Source organism: Mirounga leonina, unplaced genomic scaffold (assembly GCF_011800145.1).
Source record: "Mirounga leonina isolate KUSES-001 unplaced genomic scaffold, KU_Mleo_1.0 Mir_454, whole genome shotgun sequence".
In the NCBI taxonomy this organism is placed as follows: domain Eukaryota; kingdom Metazoa; phylum Chordata; class Mammalia; order Carnivora; family Phocidae; genus Mirounga; species Mirounga leonina.
In genome coordinates this window covers 1147301-1163343 of record NW_023270763.1, presented here as the reverse complement: position 1 = coordinate 1163343, position 16043 = coordinate 1147301, and the positions used below count along the sequence as shown (strand labels likewise).

At 66.8% G+C, this 16043-nt stretch overlaps 1 protein-coding gene across 1 annotated transcript; it reads left to right on the top strand.

Annotated features, from left to right (window-relative positions):
- The first annotated feature begins 2725 nt into the window (after positions 1-2725).
- Positions 2726-14554, top strand: TMEM184A (transmembrane protein 184A). The gene is made up of 9 exons (XM_034988132.1): positions 2726-3155; positions 7718-7963; positions 10130-10295; positions 10630-10720; positions 10832-10907; positions 10985-11076; positions 12094-12263; positions 12838-13032; positions 13703-14554. Exons 2-9 carry the CDS (start codon positions 7718-7720, stop codon positions 13936-13938), a joined length of 1272 nt encoding a protein of 423 aa, XP_034844023.1. The 5' UTR covers positions 2726-3155; the 3' UTR covers positions 13939-14554.
- Positions 14555-16043: the final 1489 nt, after the last annotated feature.

Genomic DNA, 16043 nt, shown 5'->3' with positions numbered 1-16043 from the left:
GCTGTGCGCGCTGCCCTTGCTCCTTCCCCCGGCTTCCCTGAGCCGGTTTGGCTTGCCGGACAGCCGTTGCCCTGCGTTCCGCGAACCTCTCTTACCGTCTTGCCGTGCGGCAGTTACGGTGAGGCGTGGGCTTCAGGATGGCGTTCGTGGCCTGTGACCGCCCGGGCCTCTGGTGGACAGCAGCTCGGACCTTCCAGGCTGGTTCTTGTCCCCCACTAGCCATGGTGGCGCGTCACTGTCCGCACCAGAAGTGGGGCTCCAGTGTGCTGTTTGAGTCCGCCCTGCAGAGGACCGGAGACTAGAGGGGATGAGGGCCCGGGGTCTGGAAGCTGGGGTCCCTGTGTAAAGAGGGGAGGCCCAGCTGGCTCACTCAGTGGAGTGTGCGACTCTCGATCTTGGGGCTGTGTTTCAGCCCCAGGGTGGGCGTCGAGGTGACTTAAAAATAAAATCTTAAACAAGATCTCCGTAAAACATCCGCTTGGGTGGCGTCCATGTCCTCGTGAGAGCAGAAGAGATGTTTTTATTTGGTTTCCCTCAGAACCAATGGTTTCTGAGACCCTGAGGTTCTTGACTTTAGAAACTCCTCTCCAACAGGCGATGGGAAGGACTGGTTCAAGCCGCTGGTCCGGTTTAGAGGTGAGCATGAGTTCGCTGAAGATGGGACAGAGGGAAACTCTTCAAGGGCGCATTCTGTCAGCAGAATGTGCGGGGTCACCATCAGCGCTGCCCCGCCCGGGGCACAGCCTGGCAGACGGCGACCGCGGGGCTCACGCATGGGAATCCTGCCAGACTTCCCAGAGGAGGCGCTGACGCTGCTGCAGGGAGCCTGGGTGACCGGGAAAACTGAGGCAGGCCCGTCCCTGAGAGACACAGGACTCCTTTGTGGCCAGCTCCGCCCCACTTCCTGGCCTCTCGGGCAGACCTGTAGCCAGCCTGGCCACTCCCACCCCACCTGCCTTCGCACCGCACTTCCCCGGTTACATCCTGCCCCCTGAGCCCCACTTGGTGGGCCTCTCGGGGGACTGGGACCAGCACAAGTTCTAAGGACACAGCAGCCGACCAGAGAAGGGAAGGGGCGTGCACACACGAGGACCCCCAAGGACTGGGGTGTCCTGACGGGTGGGGAGGAACCGGCTGCTGGAGAAGCACCGCCCCACCCCCCCAAGGAGAGGCGTGGCGTCCTCAGGTTAATACTCAGCAGTTACTCAACGCTTGTTATCTAAGAATTAGGTGTTTGTGCTGTGGGGTCAGGACTCCTCCCATTTTACAAGGGAACCTGAGGCTGGGATCAGATTTGCAACTTTCGGTGTTCTGGTGTGGTCCCTAAATGCGTCTCCTTGGGACTAGCATACCTGCCTATCACGGTGACCAGGCTCGGGGGACAGCCCGTGTCCTCACTCAGACCCAGGGAGGTCATTCCTCTTGTCATCCGCGTGTTCCGGAGGGGGACGGAGGCAGCATCGCCCAGCCGCCCCAGCGCAGCAAAGCGGGGACTTGAACCTGGGTGCAGGCCCCTCACCGCCACTCGCTGGTGGCCTGACTGCGCGACGAAGCCGCACACCCACCCCTCGAGGCCGCCCTGAAGAAGAGGCCCCAGAGACACGGGGCTCGGAGACCCAGGGTGGTGCCTGCCCAGGCCCTCGGCAGCCTGGTGGGGGTGGCGGGCCTGGCGTGGAACAGAGCGGGGCCGCCAGCACCTTCTCCGCGTGGCACCCTTACAGCTGCCGGGAACTGTCTGGTGGCTCGTGGAAACTGGCCGGACGCTACGCGCTCCTGTCACTTTCGCCTGTGCCTGGGTGCTGCCCTGCCCTATAAATCCAGGCACGGGACGGGGTGGGGAGGCGCTGGGCCCTCTGCCGCTACGGTTCAGGAGGAGCAATCCGGGAGGCCGCAGTCCCTGCAGGCGGCGGTCCGCGCCCTGGGGATGGTCATTCCTGTGCACGGACAGGCTGCATATGGCGCGTGCCCAGCGGTCCGCAGGCGATGGAAGTTAACGGACACGGGGCTCGTCGACAGCCTCTGCAGCCCGGCCTGCTAGAGGGTTTCCTCCGTCAAGGTCACGCCCTCCCACCACCATGCGATCTGCCCAGTGCAGAGGCCCCCCAGACCCGCTCCCTCGCACGCCCTCCCTTTTCCTCAGTGCACGTGGGGACGTGGCTCAGAGCCGAGAGCGAACGAGAGAAGCCAGGGAGGGCGGCTGCCCTCGGCGATCACTCCGAGCAGCTTCTCCTGGCGGCCCCCGATCCTCCAGAACCCATTACGACAACGAAGCGGTGGACTAAGCTGCACGCAGGACCGCTGAGCGCCGGCGTCTTAGCGCCTTGGCGTGACACTGGCGGTCAGGAGAGGGGCACGCGGGTGAGTGACTGGAAGGACACCCGACCGATGCGCAAAATCAGAGGGCCCTGAGTGAGCTGCGACCGAGTGCAGGGAGGCGCTCTGCCCCCGCAGCTTCATAGTCTGCACCCTGGCCGGAAGCAGACAGACGGCGTCGCGGTGGGGGTGGGAGTGAAGGTGGGCTCAGTGGGAAGTGAGGACCCTCTGATTCCGAGATTGTGAGGAGACGGTGGGGACCATCTCTCCTGCGGGAGCAGGTGGCTGGCCGACTTCTCAGCGGCTCCGCGTCTCTGGAGGAGGCCCCTCGGAGACCCTGCGTGGGCTGCTCGGAGCCAGGAGCCCATCCCTTGGTGACGGCACACGTCCCCCCGTCTGCCCCTCACTGCACCGTAGGAGGGGGGCATCGGACCCCCGACCACACAGACTGGAGAGATGTGGCCACCCAAGGCTACACCCGGATGTCAGAGACTCTGCGGTCAGCTTGTACCCACCGCTGGACAGTGGACAATGGGAGGGACAGCAGGTCCCAGCGTCTGGGCAGGGCACGGCAGAGGGTGTGGTCTGGGCTGCACCCCAGCTGGCAGGGCCGGCCTGGCAGGGTGGGCGGTGGCAAGGAGGAGTGTTCTGGGTCCAGGGAAGGGTCAGCACTTCCCAGGAGCAACAGTATCTTGGACCGACCCAGGCTGCTGTGAGGAGCAACGGAGCTCTGGAGGCCCCACGGTGGGGGCTGGACCCCCAGCCACCATCCCCAGGCCTGCCGCCCTGCAACAGAGCTGCCAGAGGGGCCCGACCAGACGACTGAGGGAGCCACCAGAGAGGTAAGCGCGGGCAGGCACGTGTGTGCATGTGTGCACACCCACAGGAGGGCTGTGGGGTCCAGGCGGGGTCCTATTCACTCTAGTGGGGCAGGGGCTCCAGGAGAAAAAACCTCACACCCTGAAATTCCGAGAGTCCCAGCCTCTCTGCACCACCCCCTCTCCACTCGAGAGGACGGGGCCCTGCCAGGCCCCGCGATGCCACCTGATAACCAAAAAGGGTCTTAGGCCAGCACCCCTGCCCCAGCTCCACCCGGAGGGCTGTCCCCGGGGACACACCCAGGACTGGCAGCTACAGGCACGCCCCGGGAACACCCAGCCCCTCTCTGGGGACGAAGGCAACCGGCCTGGGGGAGGGACACGGGCCAGGAATGGGCAGCACAGAAAGGACAGAGAGCCCCAGGAAGAAGGGAGTGAAGTCCCCGAGATCCCATGCTGGGAGCTGACCAGCCTAGAAGCCCCCGGACGGTGACCTGGCTGGCAGGACGGTGGGCCGCCTGAGACGGCTGGCCCGCCAGAGCTGTCCTTGGGCCGCAGGGACCGGGGCCCACCTTCATAAGGGAGGGAGACGGGTGCTGACCTGTTGCACGCGGGGGCTCCAATCGCGGGGGCAACTGAGGAAGGCCACAGACACAGGGAGGGCCGCGTCAGGGTCCCAGCCTCGTGTGTCCGACCCGGGGCCCTGCTCCCACGGCTCTGGGGCCCAGTGCCCTGACCCAGGTGACGAGCCTGCGTCCCGGCCTCCGGGAGGCACTGCCTCCCTGCTCGCCCGCCACGCAGGGAATCCCAGAACTAGAGCTGGAGGGACCCGCGGCCCCCATGGGCCCAGAGGAGAGGAGAAGTGGCTTGGGGCCCCCAGGACGGTAGGTTCCTTCCACGGCCTGCAGAGGCCCCGTGGCCCCACCGCCACTCCCTACTTCTCCGAGCTCCCACCTGAGTGGCTTAAAGGCCCGAGCGCCCAGGACCCTCGGCTGAGAGTGGCTGTGGTCCAGTGACCCCCAGGCCCTCCGCCACCGTGGCTATTGCTTGAGTCAAGGGCCATCGCAGGGGCCGGAACAGAAGCTCAGAGGCAAACCCTGCCTGCCGCTCCCTGGACGCCAGGAGCAGGCACCCCCAGGAGAGCCAAAGGACCCCAGTGGGGAGGGCCTGAGGGAGCGTGCTGTCCTCCCCCAACCTATTTCTGCCTGCCCAGGCGGCACTGGACAGGGCTGGCGGCAGGGAAGGAGCCACAGGCCTCTAGAGATGTTCCCCGATGGCAGGGCGCGTCTGGAAGGACATCCAGGGCCAGCAGTAAGGCCAAGGAGCCATGGGCGTTGGGTCATTAGTAAAGGGCGGGCGTGGGGATGAGGACACAGGCCCGACACCGGCCACAGCGTCTCAGCCACCCACAGCCCAGCCAGGACCTGCCCAGAACCTAGTCACCTGGTCAACGTCCACAGGGGTCAGAGGCCCCAGCTGCCTGGACCTGGGCAGGCAGGTCTGTCCTGTGCTGGGCTTGGTCAGCGTCCAGCCCCGGGCAGGGAAATCAGGCCGGGCCGGCCAGGCCACCTCTGCTGAGAGTGCGTGGCCATGACAGCCGCTGCCGGGGGCGGGGCTGCTCTCCTGGGCTCCGTGCCCCTGATGCTGGACCCCAGCACTCTGTGGTGCAGGCCCCTCTCCCTGCCCTCCCTGTCTCCCGTGCCTCCCCCACCCAGACTCCTGCAGCTCTCCACTCCCCACACCCCGGCGGCCCCCGGGAGGGCGACATGGTTCAGGCCTTTCCCTGAGCTCAGAGCAAGGCAAGAGGGGTGTCCCAGGCCCCAGTGATGGCAGGGACCTGCCTGCCGTACCCACGGCGCGGCAGGAGAACCCCAGACTCATCTGTACAGATGAGAAAGCAGAGGCCCTGAGAGGTGAAGGGGTCTGCCGAGGTGGCCCCCGAGGCCATGGGCAGAGCAAGGCACTGAGGGCTGAGGCTGCCTCCAGAGAGACAGGTCAGGACCCAGAGAAAGAGCGGGAGGGCAGAAGGCCCCCACTTTGCGGAGGCCCGGGATTCTAAAGTGCACGCATGGCCTGGTGCTGATGGGAAGGGCCTGAGCAAAGCCAAGTCCCGCAGTGTGCAAGAGGTTCTGGAGTGGGGAGGCTTCAGAGCCAGGGATCCCTGGAGGCCTTCCTGGAGGCAACAGCTGAACAAGAAAACCTCAGGGTAAGGCAGCTGCAGGAACAGCCCAGAAGTGACACTGGGCCTAGCCTCCACCATCAGAGCAGGGGCGGCCCTGAACGGAAGGGGCTTCCCGGGATCATGGACCCCTGGCCCCCACTTGCTGCAGACAGAGCTGCAGGGGGAGGAGGCCCCCAGGCCTGCCCCCTCTGTTCAACCAGCCTTGTCAGAAAGAACTGCCCGCCCCCACAGTGTTTCCACCTCCGAGGAAACAGCTGAGCTTCGGAAGTCCCTCTATCTGGGCCCAGGGTCCAGGCCTCAAGCCTCCCCAAAGCCAGGGCCCCTCTGCATGCTCCCAAAGGCCTGGCCCCGCTGACTCCAGCTAGGAAGTCCTTCTGACATCTAACCAGAGTGCATCCTGCTGCAGGCTCGGTCCCCCAACACCAGCCTGGGAAGGACCTAGGCCTCGTTTCCCCCACCTGTGGCATGGGTGGGTCCCTGGGCCCCTGCCAGGCCCATCCACGTCCCCAAAGCTGAGTCTTTGCCCTTCAGGGTCCCCAAGCCATTGTCACCAGGGGTCCGCACGCGCTGACCCACACTCCCGGCACCCAGGGCAGGTGGCGGGATGCGGGCACACAGGGGAGACTTACTCTGGCTGGCTGAGGTACGGACCACACCTGCCACCCCAACCACAGGAGGTAGGAGCCACCGCACAGGGCTGGCCACACAGAGGCTGCCCACTCCCCGGGCACTGGAGACGGGCTGGGCCCAGCACGGGAAGCTCCCGTGGAGGGAGGGCAGGCAGCAAGCACAAAGCCAACAGGTGGACAGGAATCCCAGGTGGGATTTAAAGGGGGGACAGGACTGAACGGTGACACCTGAGCCGGCAGGACAAGGAGATGGCTGGGAGAGAAGTCAGTGTGGAAGGTCCCGGCAGGGGGGGAGGGGGTTGTGGAGGGGTGGGGAGAGGGGTCGTGTGTCCAGGCCTGCAGCCTCCCACAGTCCTGGGGATCGTGGACGTGTGGATGAACCTCTCCGAGCAAAAAGGGATCTGTCATTCCCACAGTTCAGCCCTTGAATGGCCCAGGCCCGCAGGGAGCGTTAGGTGGGCACAGAGGACATGAACGTGTGACCCCATCGGGGGCACAGAGCAGACCCTTCGTGCTGCCCGCGGCGGCGGCATGCACGCGTTTATGTCCCCACCCCGACGGCCCCAGAGACAGAGCCGGATGAGCCTCTTCCCAAAGGGGTCTCTGGCATCGGGCTGAGCCCAGTGACCTGCCTGTCCTTCTCCCCCGACCCCACAACCCCAGCAATGTTTCCACTGCACCTCTTGCAGACTCGGCGACACTCACACAACATAAATTCACCTGTTTTTAGGCAAACATCAGCCCAGCCACCCGAGACCCCTCCTGCCTCCCTGGGGCCCAGGAGAAGCCACCTGGCCCTCCGTCCGGCGCAGGCAGGTGAGGGCACCTGGCGTCCCGCAGGTTCCTGGGAGCCCGCTGCGCCAAGCAAAGATAGAATGTCAGCCAGGCAGGAGGGGAGGGGACGAGCGTCCGCTCCTCCCCCTCCCCCCCGCCCCCCCCCCCCCCCCCCCCGCAGGCGGCAGCTCAGGTGGATCACCTGGGAGCTGAGGCAGTGCCCCCCCACCCCAGGCCTGGTGCAGCCTCCAGATAGGGGCCCTGCCCCACCCCCAGTGGGGCTGCCCCTGGGGCCACGTGGCCACGCAAATGACCAGCCAGGCTTCCCTGGGGGCCGGGCCTCGCAGGGCTGGGCCGGAGCTTCCTGCCTGAGAGGTAGGCGCTGGGTCCCTACCTACCGTGGGCTAGAGGCCAGGGGAGAGACCCGGGTGCCCCAGCTGGCTGGCCAGCAGCGGAAGAACCAGCCTCCAGGGCTACTGAGCGGGCCTGGGCGGGTGAAGGGCCCTGCCGCACAGTCGGGCCCGTGGACAGTTGGGCAGGTCCCAGGGAGCCGGTGGGTGCTGGGCTGCACCCCTATCAGCCGCTGCAGGCAGGGCCTGGCTGGCCTTCTCTCTGACTCCACCCCGGGCAGGCAGGGCAGCGGGGGCTCCCTCACTTTCCCACACATCTCGGGCCCCTCAAACGTGGGCTCCCACGAGCCTGAGTCTCTGCCCAGGTGGCTGAGCCCTGGGGAAGGAGGGCGCCCCAGGCCCCGGCCTTGGAGCTGAGCTCCTGCTTGGAGCAGGACTGTCCCCGGGTCAGGGGAGTGGGCAAGACGGTCAGACTCGAACCACACAGAAGGGACGGGACGGAAGCCCATGCGCCCCGGCCTGCTGGTGGCCTGGAGGAGCCCCTCCCTCCCCGCCCCCGCCCCTCCCCCCGCTGGCTGGCCCTGGGGCTGCCTGCGCTGCCTGGCGCACCTTTGCCCTCAGTCCTCCCTGTGTCCTCCCTCACCTCTGCAGATGACTAATGCCTCAGGGCTCCTGGGAACAGCCCGCGGCCCCCTGGTGTCAGCAACCTGGCCACAGCCTGGCCCCCCGCCCACCATGCCCACCGTGCCCTCTGCGTCCTCCGTGCCCGCCGAGCCGCAGACGCACCCCGTGGGGAACAGCTCCCAGGGCACCTCCCGGCTCTTCCTCACCACCGCATTGGCCCGCGGCGTCTCGGGGGTCTTTGTGTGGACTGCCCTGGTGCTCACCTGCCACCAGGTAGGCCCTCCCTTCTGCACCTCTCTTGGGACTCCACCCTCCACGGGACATGGCCCTGGCTGGCCCTGCTGCGATCTGGGACTCAAGCCGTGGGCTGGCGGCGGCCACCAGAGGCCCGGCTGCGTGGAGGGCTCTCTGACGCTTCATCAGGCCAGGGCACAGGGGCAGGGGAGGGGGCTTTCTCCAGAAAGCCGCATGTGAGAGCCAGGCCTGAAGGTGGGAGGTCTCTGCCGGGGATGGAGCTTGGCTGGGAGCATACCAGATTCAGGGGAGCAGAGGAGAGCCCCACAAGCCCCCAGCCCCTCGCGGTGACCACCGGGCAGACGGGGCAGCCCCTCCGAGGGGGTTGGCCAGGCCCGGCAGCGAGGGAGGAGCCAGGGTGTGGGCCGGGGGGGCCAGGAGGACGCGCTGGCCGTGTGGGGCGAGCGCGAGGTGCAGGCCGGGGACGGGGCTGTCTGGACAAGGCGCACTCGGGACAAAAGAGAGGGACCTTGAACGTCAGTGCGGCAGCTTGGCCTTCAACCTGGGGGGTGTGGGGAGCCAGGGCAGGCTGTCGGGGGTGCCGAGAGCGGAGCCGGCCTGCAGGATGGGGAGGGAATGAGTGGGGACGTGGGCCCGGGGCAGGGGCCGTCAGCAGGCTGGTGGGCAGGGAGGGTGAGCAGACTCCCATCACAGTGAGAGCCACCTGCTGTTCGGCCTCAAACAACCACAACAGAAGTAGACCCAAGTGCGTGAGAGGGGCTGGGGGGCGGGGGGGGCACAGTACAGCCGAGAGGAGCAGGGGCCACCCGGGAGGGCTGCCCAGAGGAGGCGGGATTGGCCCTGAGTCTTACCAAGCTGCTCCCAGGCCCCTGGACAGGAAGACTGAACCGGTGGGTGGTGCGGGCGCACTTGTGTGGTGGACCCGCCTACTCCCTGGCCGTGGACCGGGTTAGGTCTGGGGTAGCCTATGATTTACGGGGCCAGGCCCCAGAGTCCTGGGTGGGCGTCCCGGACTCCCGCTCTGTGTGAGCCTAACCCCCGCACTGTGGGGACCGCGCATGTGTCTGTGTGTCTGTCTGTGACTCCTGGGGCCCCACCCCTGCATGGGGCAGACAGGGACCCCAGGGCTGCAGCTCCCGCCCCCACCCCCACGGCCAGGCCCGCAAGGACAGAGAGGGACTCAGCCTCTGGCTTTCAAGATGGGAAGGTGAGGCGGGCGAGGACGGAGGGGGCCAAGGCCACCCAGCCAGGCAGTGCGAGCCCCGGGACAGAATCCACGTCTCCTAATGGCTGGGCATGCCGGGCCCCGCCCACTGCACCAGCCGGGGAGCGAGGGACTGATAAGGACTGTTCCGGGCGCCAACCCGCCCCCGCCACTCCCTGCGTTGTGCCCTCTGAAGCTGGGTGCCCGCGGGGCTCCACACACAGCCTGCCCTCCCACAGCCCTCTCTCCACCTGCGCTCAGCGGCACCTCCTCCAGGAAGCCTTCCAGAGGTGCTGTGTGCCCCGCTCCCCTGAGCCTCCACCTCTTCAAGACCCTCTCACTACTTTTCCCCCTCCCCGCAGAAATCATGGAAAATCAAGAAAGGTCTACAAACTATAATCAGCCGTATTTTCCTACCGTCCAGGGACAGGACAGAGCCATCTTTCCTTCTGTGTTCACCACGTGTTTCCAACTCGCATGGGGTTGCACCTGCTTTGTCATCTGATGCCTACACGCCCCGTTATCTCAGAGCAGGTCCCCACGTGGGCATCTTGGGACGCCACTTTTACTGGCTGGCTGAGACCCCTTGGTGGGGCTGCTCTGCCGACACCCGCCTGCCCCACCACGTGGTCCCCTGTGTCGCATCCTCGTACACAGACCTTTTCTTTCCGGATGTAACCTGCTCCATGGGGCACATCCCGGAAAGGGCTCCAGGGGATCAGCCCTTTGGATGCCTGCCCACGTTGAGATGCGAAACTCCGGGGCCACGGACGCCCCCCCCCCCGGGGAAATTCTCCCCGAATGAATGAACACACGAGTAAGTGTGCAAGCGAGCGAGCATTGCCGCGGCAGAGTATGCGGAAGAAGGGGCCAGCCGCGCCTGGGAAGCTCGCGCTGCTTCCGACGCTGCCCCCTGCTCCACACAGCGGGGGCGTGTGCCCATCGTCCCCCACAAGCCTGCCCTTGCTCTGCCCGCCCAGATCTACCTGCACCTGCGCTCCTACACGGTCCCCAACGAGCAGCGCTACATCATCCGTCTGCTCTTCATCGTGCCCATCTACGCCTTCGACTCCTGGCTCAGCCTCCTCCTCCTGGGGGGCCACCAGCACTACGTCTACTTCGACTCGGTGCGTGACTGCTACGAAGGTGAGCGCCGCCCGGATCCAGGCTTTGGCGAGATCCGGGGAGGGCCCCAGAGAGGCCACGGCCAGCTCAGCAACCCCACCCTCCCGGGCCAAGTCCAGCTCGGGAGGCCCTGTGGGAAGGGGCCGCTTGATGGTCGGGATCGGGGACGCCGAGCAGGGGTCCCTGTAGCTGGGCCTGCCTGGGCCCTGACGGGGTGGGGCCTCATTGCCACAGGGACTGCTGACGGCCGGGGGTCAGCAGGGACGGCGGGTGGTCCCGAAGCCGAGGGCAGGGGAGTGGGGGGCCCCGGGGAGCCCAGGCTCACTGCCGCCCACCCCGGCCCTCTGCTCTGCAGCCTTTGTCATCTACAGCTTCCTGAGCCTGTGTTTCCAGTACCTGGGGGGCGAGAGTGCCATCATGGCTGAGATTCGGGGAAAGCCCATCCGGTAAGCGTCTCGCCCCAGAGCCCACGGGGGCCCCTCCACGCCCCAGGCAGCAGGGCTGGGCTGGGGACAGATCCTCCCGGGGGCCCTGCCTCACGGACTTGCACACCCCAGGTCCAGCTGCCTCTACGGCACCTGCTGCCTGCAGGGCATGTCCTACTCCATCGGCTTCCTGCGCTTCTGCAAGCAGGTGAGTGGGGGGCCTGCCTGCCCTGCCCTGCCCCTCCCAGCCACCCCCGGACCACCCCATGCCTCCCTCCCCCCCAGGCCACACTGCAGTTCTGCATCGTGAAGCCCATCATGGCCTTGGTCACCATCGTCCTGCAGGCGTTCGGCAAATACCACGACGGGGACTTCAAGTAAGGCCTGGCTGCCGTGCGGGCTGGGAGGGGGTGGGCCGGCCTGCCGGGGGGCGGGGGTGCGGGCCCCAGGCCGGGGGGCGCTCAGCACAGGGCCGAGTCCTCACGTGTGCCGGACAGGCCTCCCCCGCTCTCGGGAGACTGCCAGGGCGAGGCCGCGGCAAACAGACCCAGAGGAGCGGGTCCCTGTTTGCGGGGTGCCGGGGCTGCGGAGCCTCGGCGGCCATGGGCTCCCTCCCCCGGCCCCCACCCTGCAGCCCGCCCACCCCAAGGAGAGTGAGGGGGGATTTCAGGCACTCAGGCCCAGGGAGCCGTCGGGCAGTGCCTCCCCCACACCCCAGAAGGAGCCCTGCACCAGGTCCACACACATACATGCGCGCGCTTACACAAACAGTCCACATGAACACACACACACACACACAGCTCACATACATGCACTCACACGAGCCCATGATTACGAGCAGACACACTCACATGCACACATGCACTCACACGAGCCCGTGATTACGAGCAGACACACTCACATGCACACATGCACTCACACGAGCCCGTGATTACGAGCAGACACACACACACATGCACACTCACACGAGCCCATGCACGCACACACACACGCTCACACGCTCATGTGCACACAGTGCTGACATGTGCGTGTGAACACACCCACAGGGGGAACACACATCACGTACACGCTCACAGACTGGCACACACCCGCCCATGTGTCCACAATGTAGAGTCCAGGCCCGAAGGAACGGGCCGCGCCCAGGTGGACGGGGGAAGAGGGATGGTGGGGGGCTTCGTAGGGAGAAGGGCTACATCCTTACTGCTGTGTCGGGACTCCCCACAAGGGGCCCCACGCCGGCACCCCCAGCTCCCTGGTTGTTGCGCTCGGGTACCGCCCACCCACCCTGCAGGGAGGGTCTAGGTCTGGGTCACTGCTGGTGCCCAGGCTGGGACAGCAGGGAGGACATGGGGCACAGGGCCCACCCTGACCCCCGGCACCTGCTCTGGCCCCAGCATCCACAGCGGCTACCTCTACATCACCCTCATCTACAACATCTCCGTCAGCCTGGCCCTCTACGCCCTGTTCCTTTTCTACTTTGCCACCAGGGAGCTCCTGCAGCCCTTCGAGCCCGTCCTCAAGTTCTTCACCATCAAGGCCGTCATCTTCCTCTCTTTCTGGCAGGGTGGGTGGGCTGTGGGGGCAGCAGCTAGAGCCTAGAGGCTGTTCCCATCCCACCTCCGCCCCCAGTTCCCCACATGCCTTCAGGCCTGGCCCCAGCTTCCCTGGCCAGAGCACAGGTCAGAACCACCGCCCCCCTCAGCCGGAAGCAATACAGCCCCTGGCGTGGGGGGAAATGGCGAGGCTCCATCCAGTGGGTCTGGCCCGTTGTGGGTGGAGAGGTCAGGCAGAGGCCCAGGGCCAGGCTGGGGGCGCTCCCAGACCCCACCGTGCAGGGGAGGGTGGCCACCAGACAGTGCGGGGTGGGGCTAGGGGCGGGCCCCAGCTCTGGGATCAGGGAGGTCAGGGCAGACACGTGGGGAGCTCCCAGATGCCCACTGTGCCACGACCCTGGCTTTGGAGGCACCCACACCCCTGAACATCAGCCTCCCCTCCATGGAATGGACCACACGGATGGGACGTCCCAGGGCTGGCCAGAGGAGCCTCTGCAGGGCCGGAAACTCGTCCTCCCCTACAGATCCCACCCAGCTCCCGAGGCCTGTGTAGGGCGGGTCTGAGTGGCTGTCACCATCCCCCAGGGATGCTGCTGGCCATCCTGGAGAAGTGTGGGGTCATCCCTGAGGTCCAGGTCATCGATGGGAGCAAGGTGGGGGCCGGCACGGTGGCCGCTGGCTACCAGAACTTCATCATCTGCATCGAGATGCTGTTTGCCTCCATTGCCCTGCGCTATGCTTTCACCGACCAGGTGTATGCAGAGAAGAAGAACTCACCAGGTATGCCCGCCGGGCCCTGCGGACGTGGGGGAGGGGCATGTGGAGGGTGGGCCTGGGGAGGGGCGCAGCCAGCCCTGCATCCTCTGGGCACCCTCAGCACCACATCTCTGGCCCCTATCCCATACATGGGCCCAGGGGATCTCAACCCCATAGACAGAGAGACAGCCCCTTGGGAGGACCCCCGCCCTAGACAAGTGCCACATCTGCATCTGGCCCAGGCCCTGAGTTCTGAGTGAGATGGGCTGGACTGGACGTCTGGGCCCCCACGGCCCCTGCTGGGATGGGGGGCTTGGTGCCTCCCAAGCCTGGGGTGCCCTGCCCACCACACCCAGGGGCCTGGGCATCCCTAGGGAATGACCCATTCAGGCAGGGACGGCCTGCACCTCCTCCCACAGCCTGGCGTAACCACGAGTGTGAAGGGCTCACTCCAGGCCGGAGAGAAGGCAGGAGCCGGCCAAGGCAGTCTCTGTGGCCCCTGGGGGTCTGGGCTGGAACAGGCCCAGGGTGGGGGAGCCGGGCCGGTCCTGAAGTCACCCCCTGCCGGCCGAGCCCAGGGCCTGGGCAGCCTGGAGGCCGGCGGGGAGCAGGGCCAGGCCTCCGGGGCTGGGGCCTGAGGGGGAAATGACGGGTCTGGGGCACCCCGACCCCCACACGTGCCGCCTGCCCCCAGCCCCCGAGGCACCCATGCACAGTATCTCCAGTGGGCTCAAGGAGACCATAAGCCCACAGGACATCGTGCAGGACGCGGTCCACAACTTCTCACCGGCCTACCAGCAGTACACCCAGCAGGCCACACACGAGGCCCCGAGCCCCGGCCCCCACCCCCGTGTGGCAGGAGGCCCCGGTGGGGTCAGGAAGAGTCGGAACGTGGAAAAACGGATGCTGATCCCCTTGGAGGAGCTGTAGGAGAGCCACGGGTCACCAGCCACCTGGCTGAGACCAGGCTGCCCGGGCCTCTGGGCAAGCACAGGGCCCCTCACCCACAGTGAAGCCCCTTCTGGGAGCCCTCCTGCCAGGCCTGTGGGGCCACCTCCCAGCCTGCCTCCCACCGGCGGGCTCGTGGCCCTGGGAGGGGACGTCTGAGCTTATCTGAGGAGCCTGGGACCCACTGGGCTCCCCTGGCCGTCTGCTCAGGGGGCTGCTGTGAGGCGGGCACCAGCAGGGCCTTGCTGGATGGACAGTTTCCAGGCTGGGCCCCTGCAGGGAAGGACGGCCTCAGGAGAGCGAGACAGCCCGCCCTGAGAACACGGGAGCTGCGCAGGCGCGGACAGGCGGTCATGGTGGGGGACTCAGCTGGGCCTTGCCAAGCCCCTGCGCACCCCTCCAGCCGTGGAGATTCCTGAAAAGCCCCCGCCCCAGTGTGCCTGACAAGGGTCCGGGAGGTGCCCAGGGCCACCTGCACAGAACCTTCACCTGGAGCAGCCCGCAGAGGACATGGGGCTTACGGACGAATCACACTTATTTATACATAAACACCTGGGTTTTCTAGTGACTCCAGTGGCCTCTGTTCCCACCGGTCAGTGCCCGGGTGAGCAGACTGTAGTGGGGCGGTCAGACGAGCCCCACTGTGTTAAGTCTGCCATTGGGGCAAGGGTCCGGATCATTGCTCAGAGCAGAGCGGGGCACAGAGCTCACAGGAAGACCGAGTGCCCTGGCCTGTGTCCGCGTGAGACCCAGAGCGCTCCCCATGCCCGCGGGAGACCCAGGGTGCTCCCCGTGCCCCCGCAGGAGACCCAGGGCGCTCCCCGTGCCCGCGGGAGACCCAGGGCGCTCCCCTTCCCTTAGGAGCTCAGCTTCCTCCATAAGATGGGCCTCTGGCCGGCCCCGCCTGTAGTGGGTCCATGAAGGCCACAGATGGACGTAGGCCCAGAGAGAGCACGGGGCACACACGGGGCTCGCAACTGGAGCCTGCCTTCCCCCGTCTTTTTTCTCTCCTATGTGCCAGGCCGGTGCCCAGGGAGACACATGCCCTGCCCTCCAAAAGTTGCGAGGAGCCCGCCAGAGGGGCCAGAAGCAGCCAGCAGAGTGGGGAGGCCTCCTGGAGGGCCTGAGGGCAGGGCCTGTGTGCCCGAGAGCCCGAGGGTGTGGGGAGCCAGGGCTGGCTGGCCAGGCCAGAGCAGCGGGCAGGAAAGCCTGGTGGGCACCACCCAGTGATGGCCTCCCTCCCTCCTGGCCACTCACGCCCCTCTGCCGAGGGTCCGGAGAGACTAGGCAGGGCAGGAGCCGACCAGCAGTGTCCTGGCCAGAGCGGGGTCACCCCGTGGCCTCCTTGCTCCCTAGGCCTGGAGACCCAGGACTCAAGGCCGCAGCTTCTTGGAGGGCCGGCCGGCTGCCCAGTGAGATAAGGCATGCCGCCTCCCTGCGGCCCAGCTGGAGAGTCCCCCGCCCGCCTTATCACGTCCTCCGCAGCCGGCGGACCACGGTGGGTCCGGCCCTGGCCCCGCAGCTCTCAGTCAGCAGGTTTGGGAGCGACCACGGTGGGAAGTTGTCTGGAGGATGCAGGAGGGCCCGGTGCCAGCCCCACTGTGAGCAGCAGGGCGGTGCTAGCCTGCAGGCCCCTGCCCGGGGAGGGCCTTGTCAGCCGGTGTGCTGTGTCCAGCGTGTGTGAGGCCGGGGCCAGGACCCTGGTGCACACTGAATCCTCACGGCAGCCCCGGGAAAGGGGCCCAAGGCCCAGAGAGGGTGAGCCACTTGCCTGAGGTCACAGAGCCAGCAAGAGGTGGACCGGCCCACAAAAGCCAACTCTCGCACTCGTCCAGCCCCCACAGACATCTCTGCCGTGGACAAGGCCCAGCTTCTCCTTCTGACACCACACCCCTGCCGCCCGCAGGGAGGTCACAGCTGCCGCCCGCCTTGCCGGCCTCGTCCTCCTGGGGGGAGCGTGGGTGCTCTCGAGGTGGGGGGAGGGAGGCACATCTTGCCATCTGTGATGACACTGTGGGCTCCCAATTCCGGGCCCCACCGCACGGGGCCAGGAGTGGCCAGCTTCTCGAAGCTGTCCCGGCCTTGGC

Coding starts and splice junctions, on each gene's coding strand:
- TMEM184A (XM_034988132.1), top strand. CDS start 7,718: ATGACTAATGCCTCAGGGCTCCTGGGAACAGCCCGCGGCCCCCTGGTG. Junction 11,077..12,093: donor TACCACGACGGGGACTTCAA/GTAAGGCCTGGC, acceptor CTCTGGCCCCAG/CATCCACAGCGGCTACCTCT. Junction 13,033..13,702: donor AGAGAAGAAGAACTCACCAG/GTATGCCCGCCG, acceptor GCCTGCCCCCAG/CCCCCGAGGCACCCATGCAC.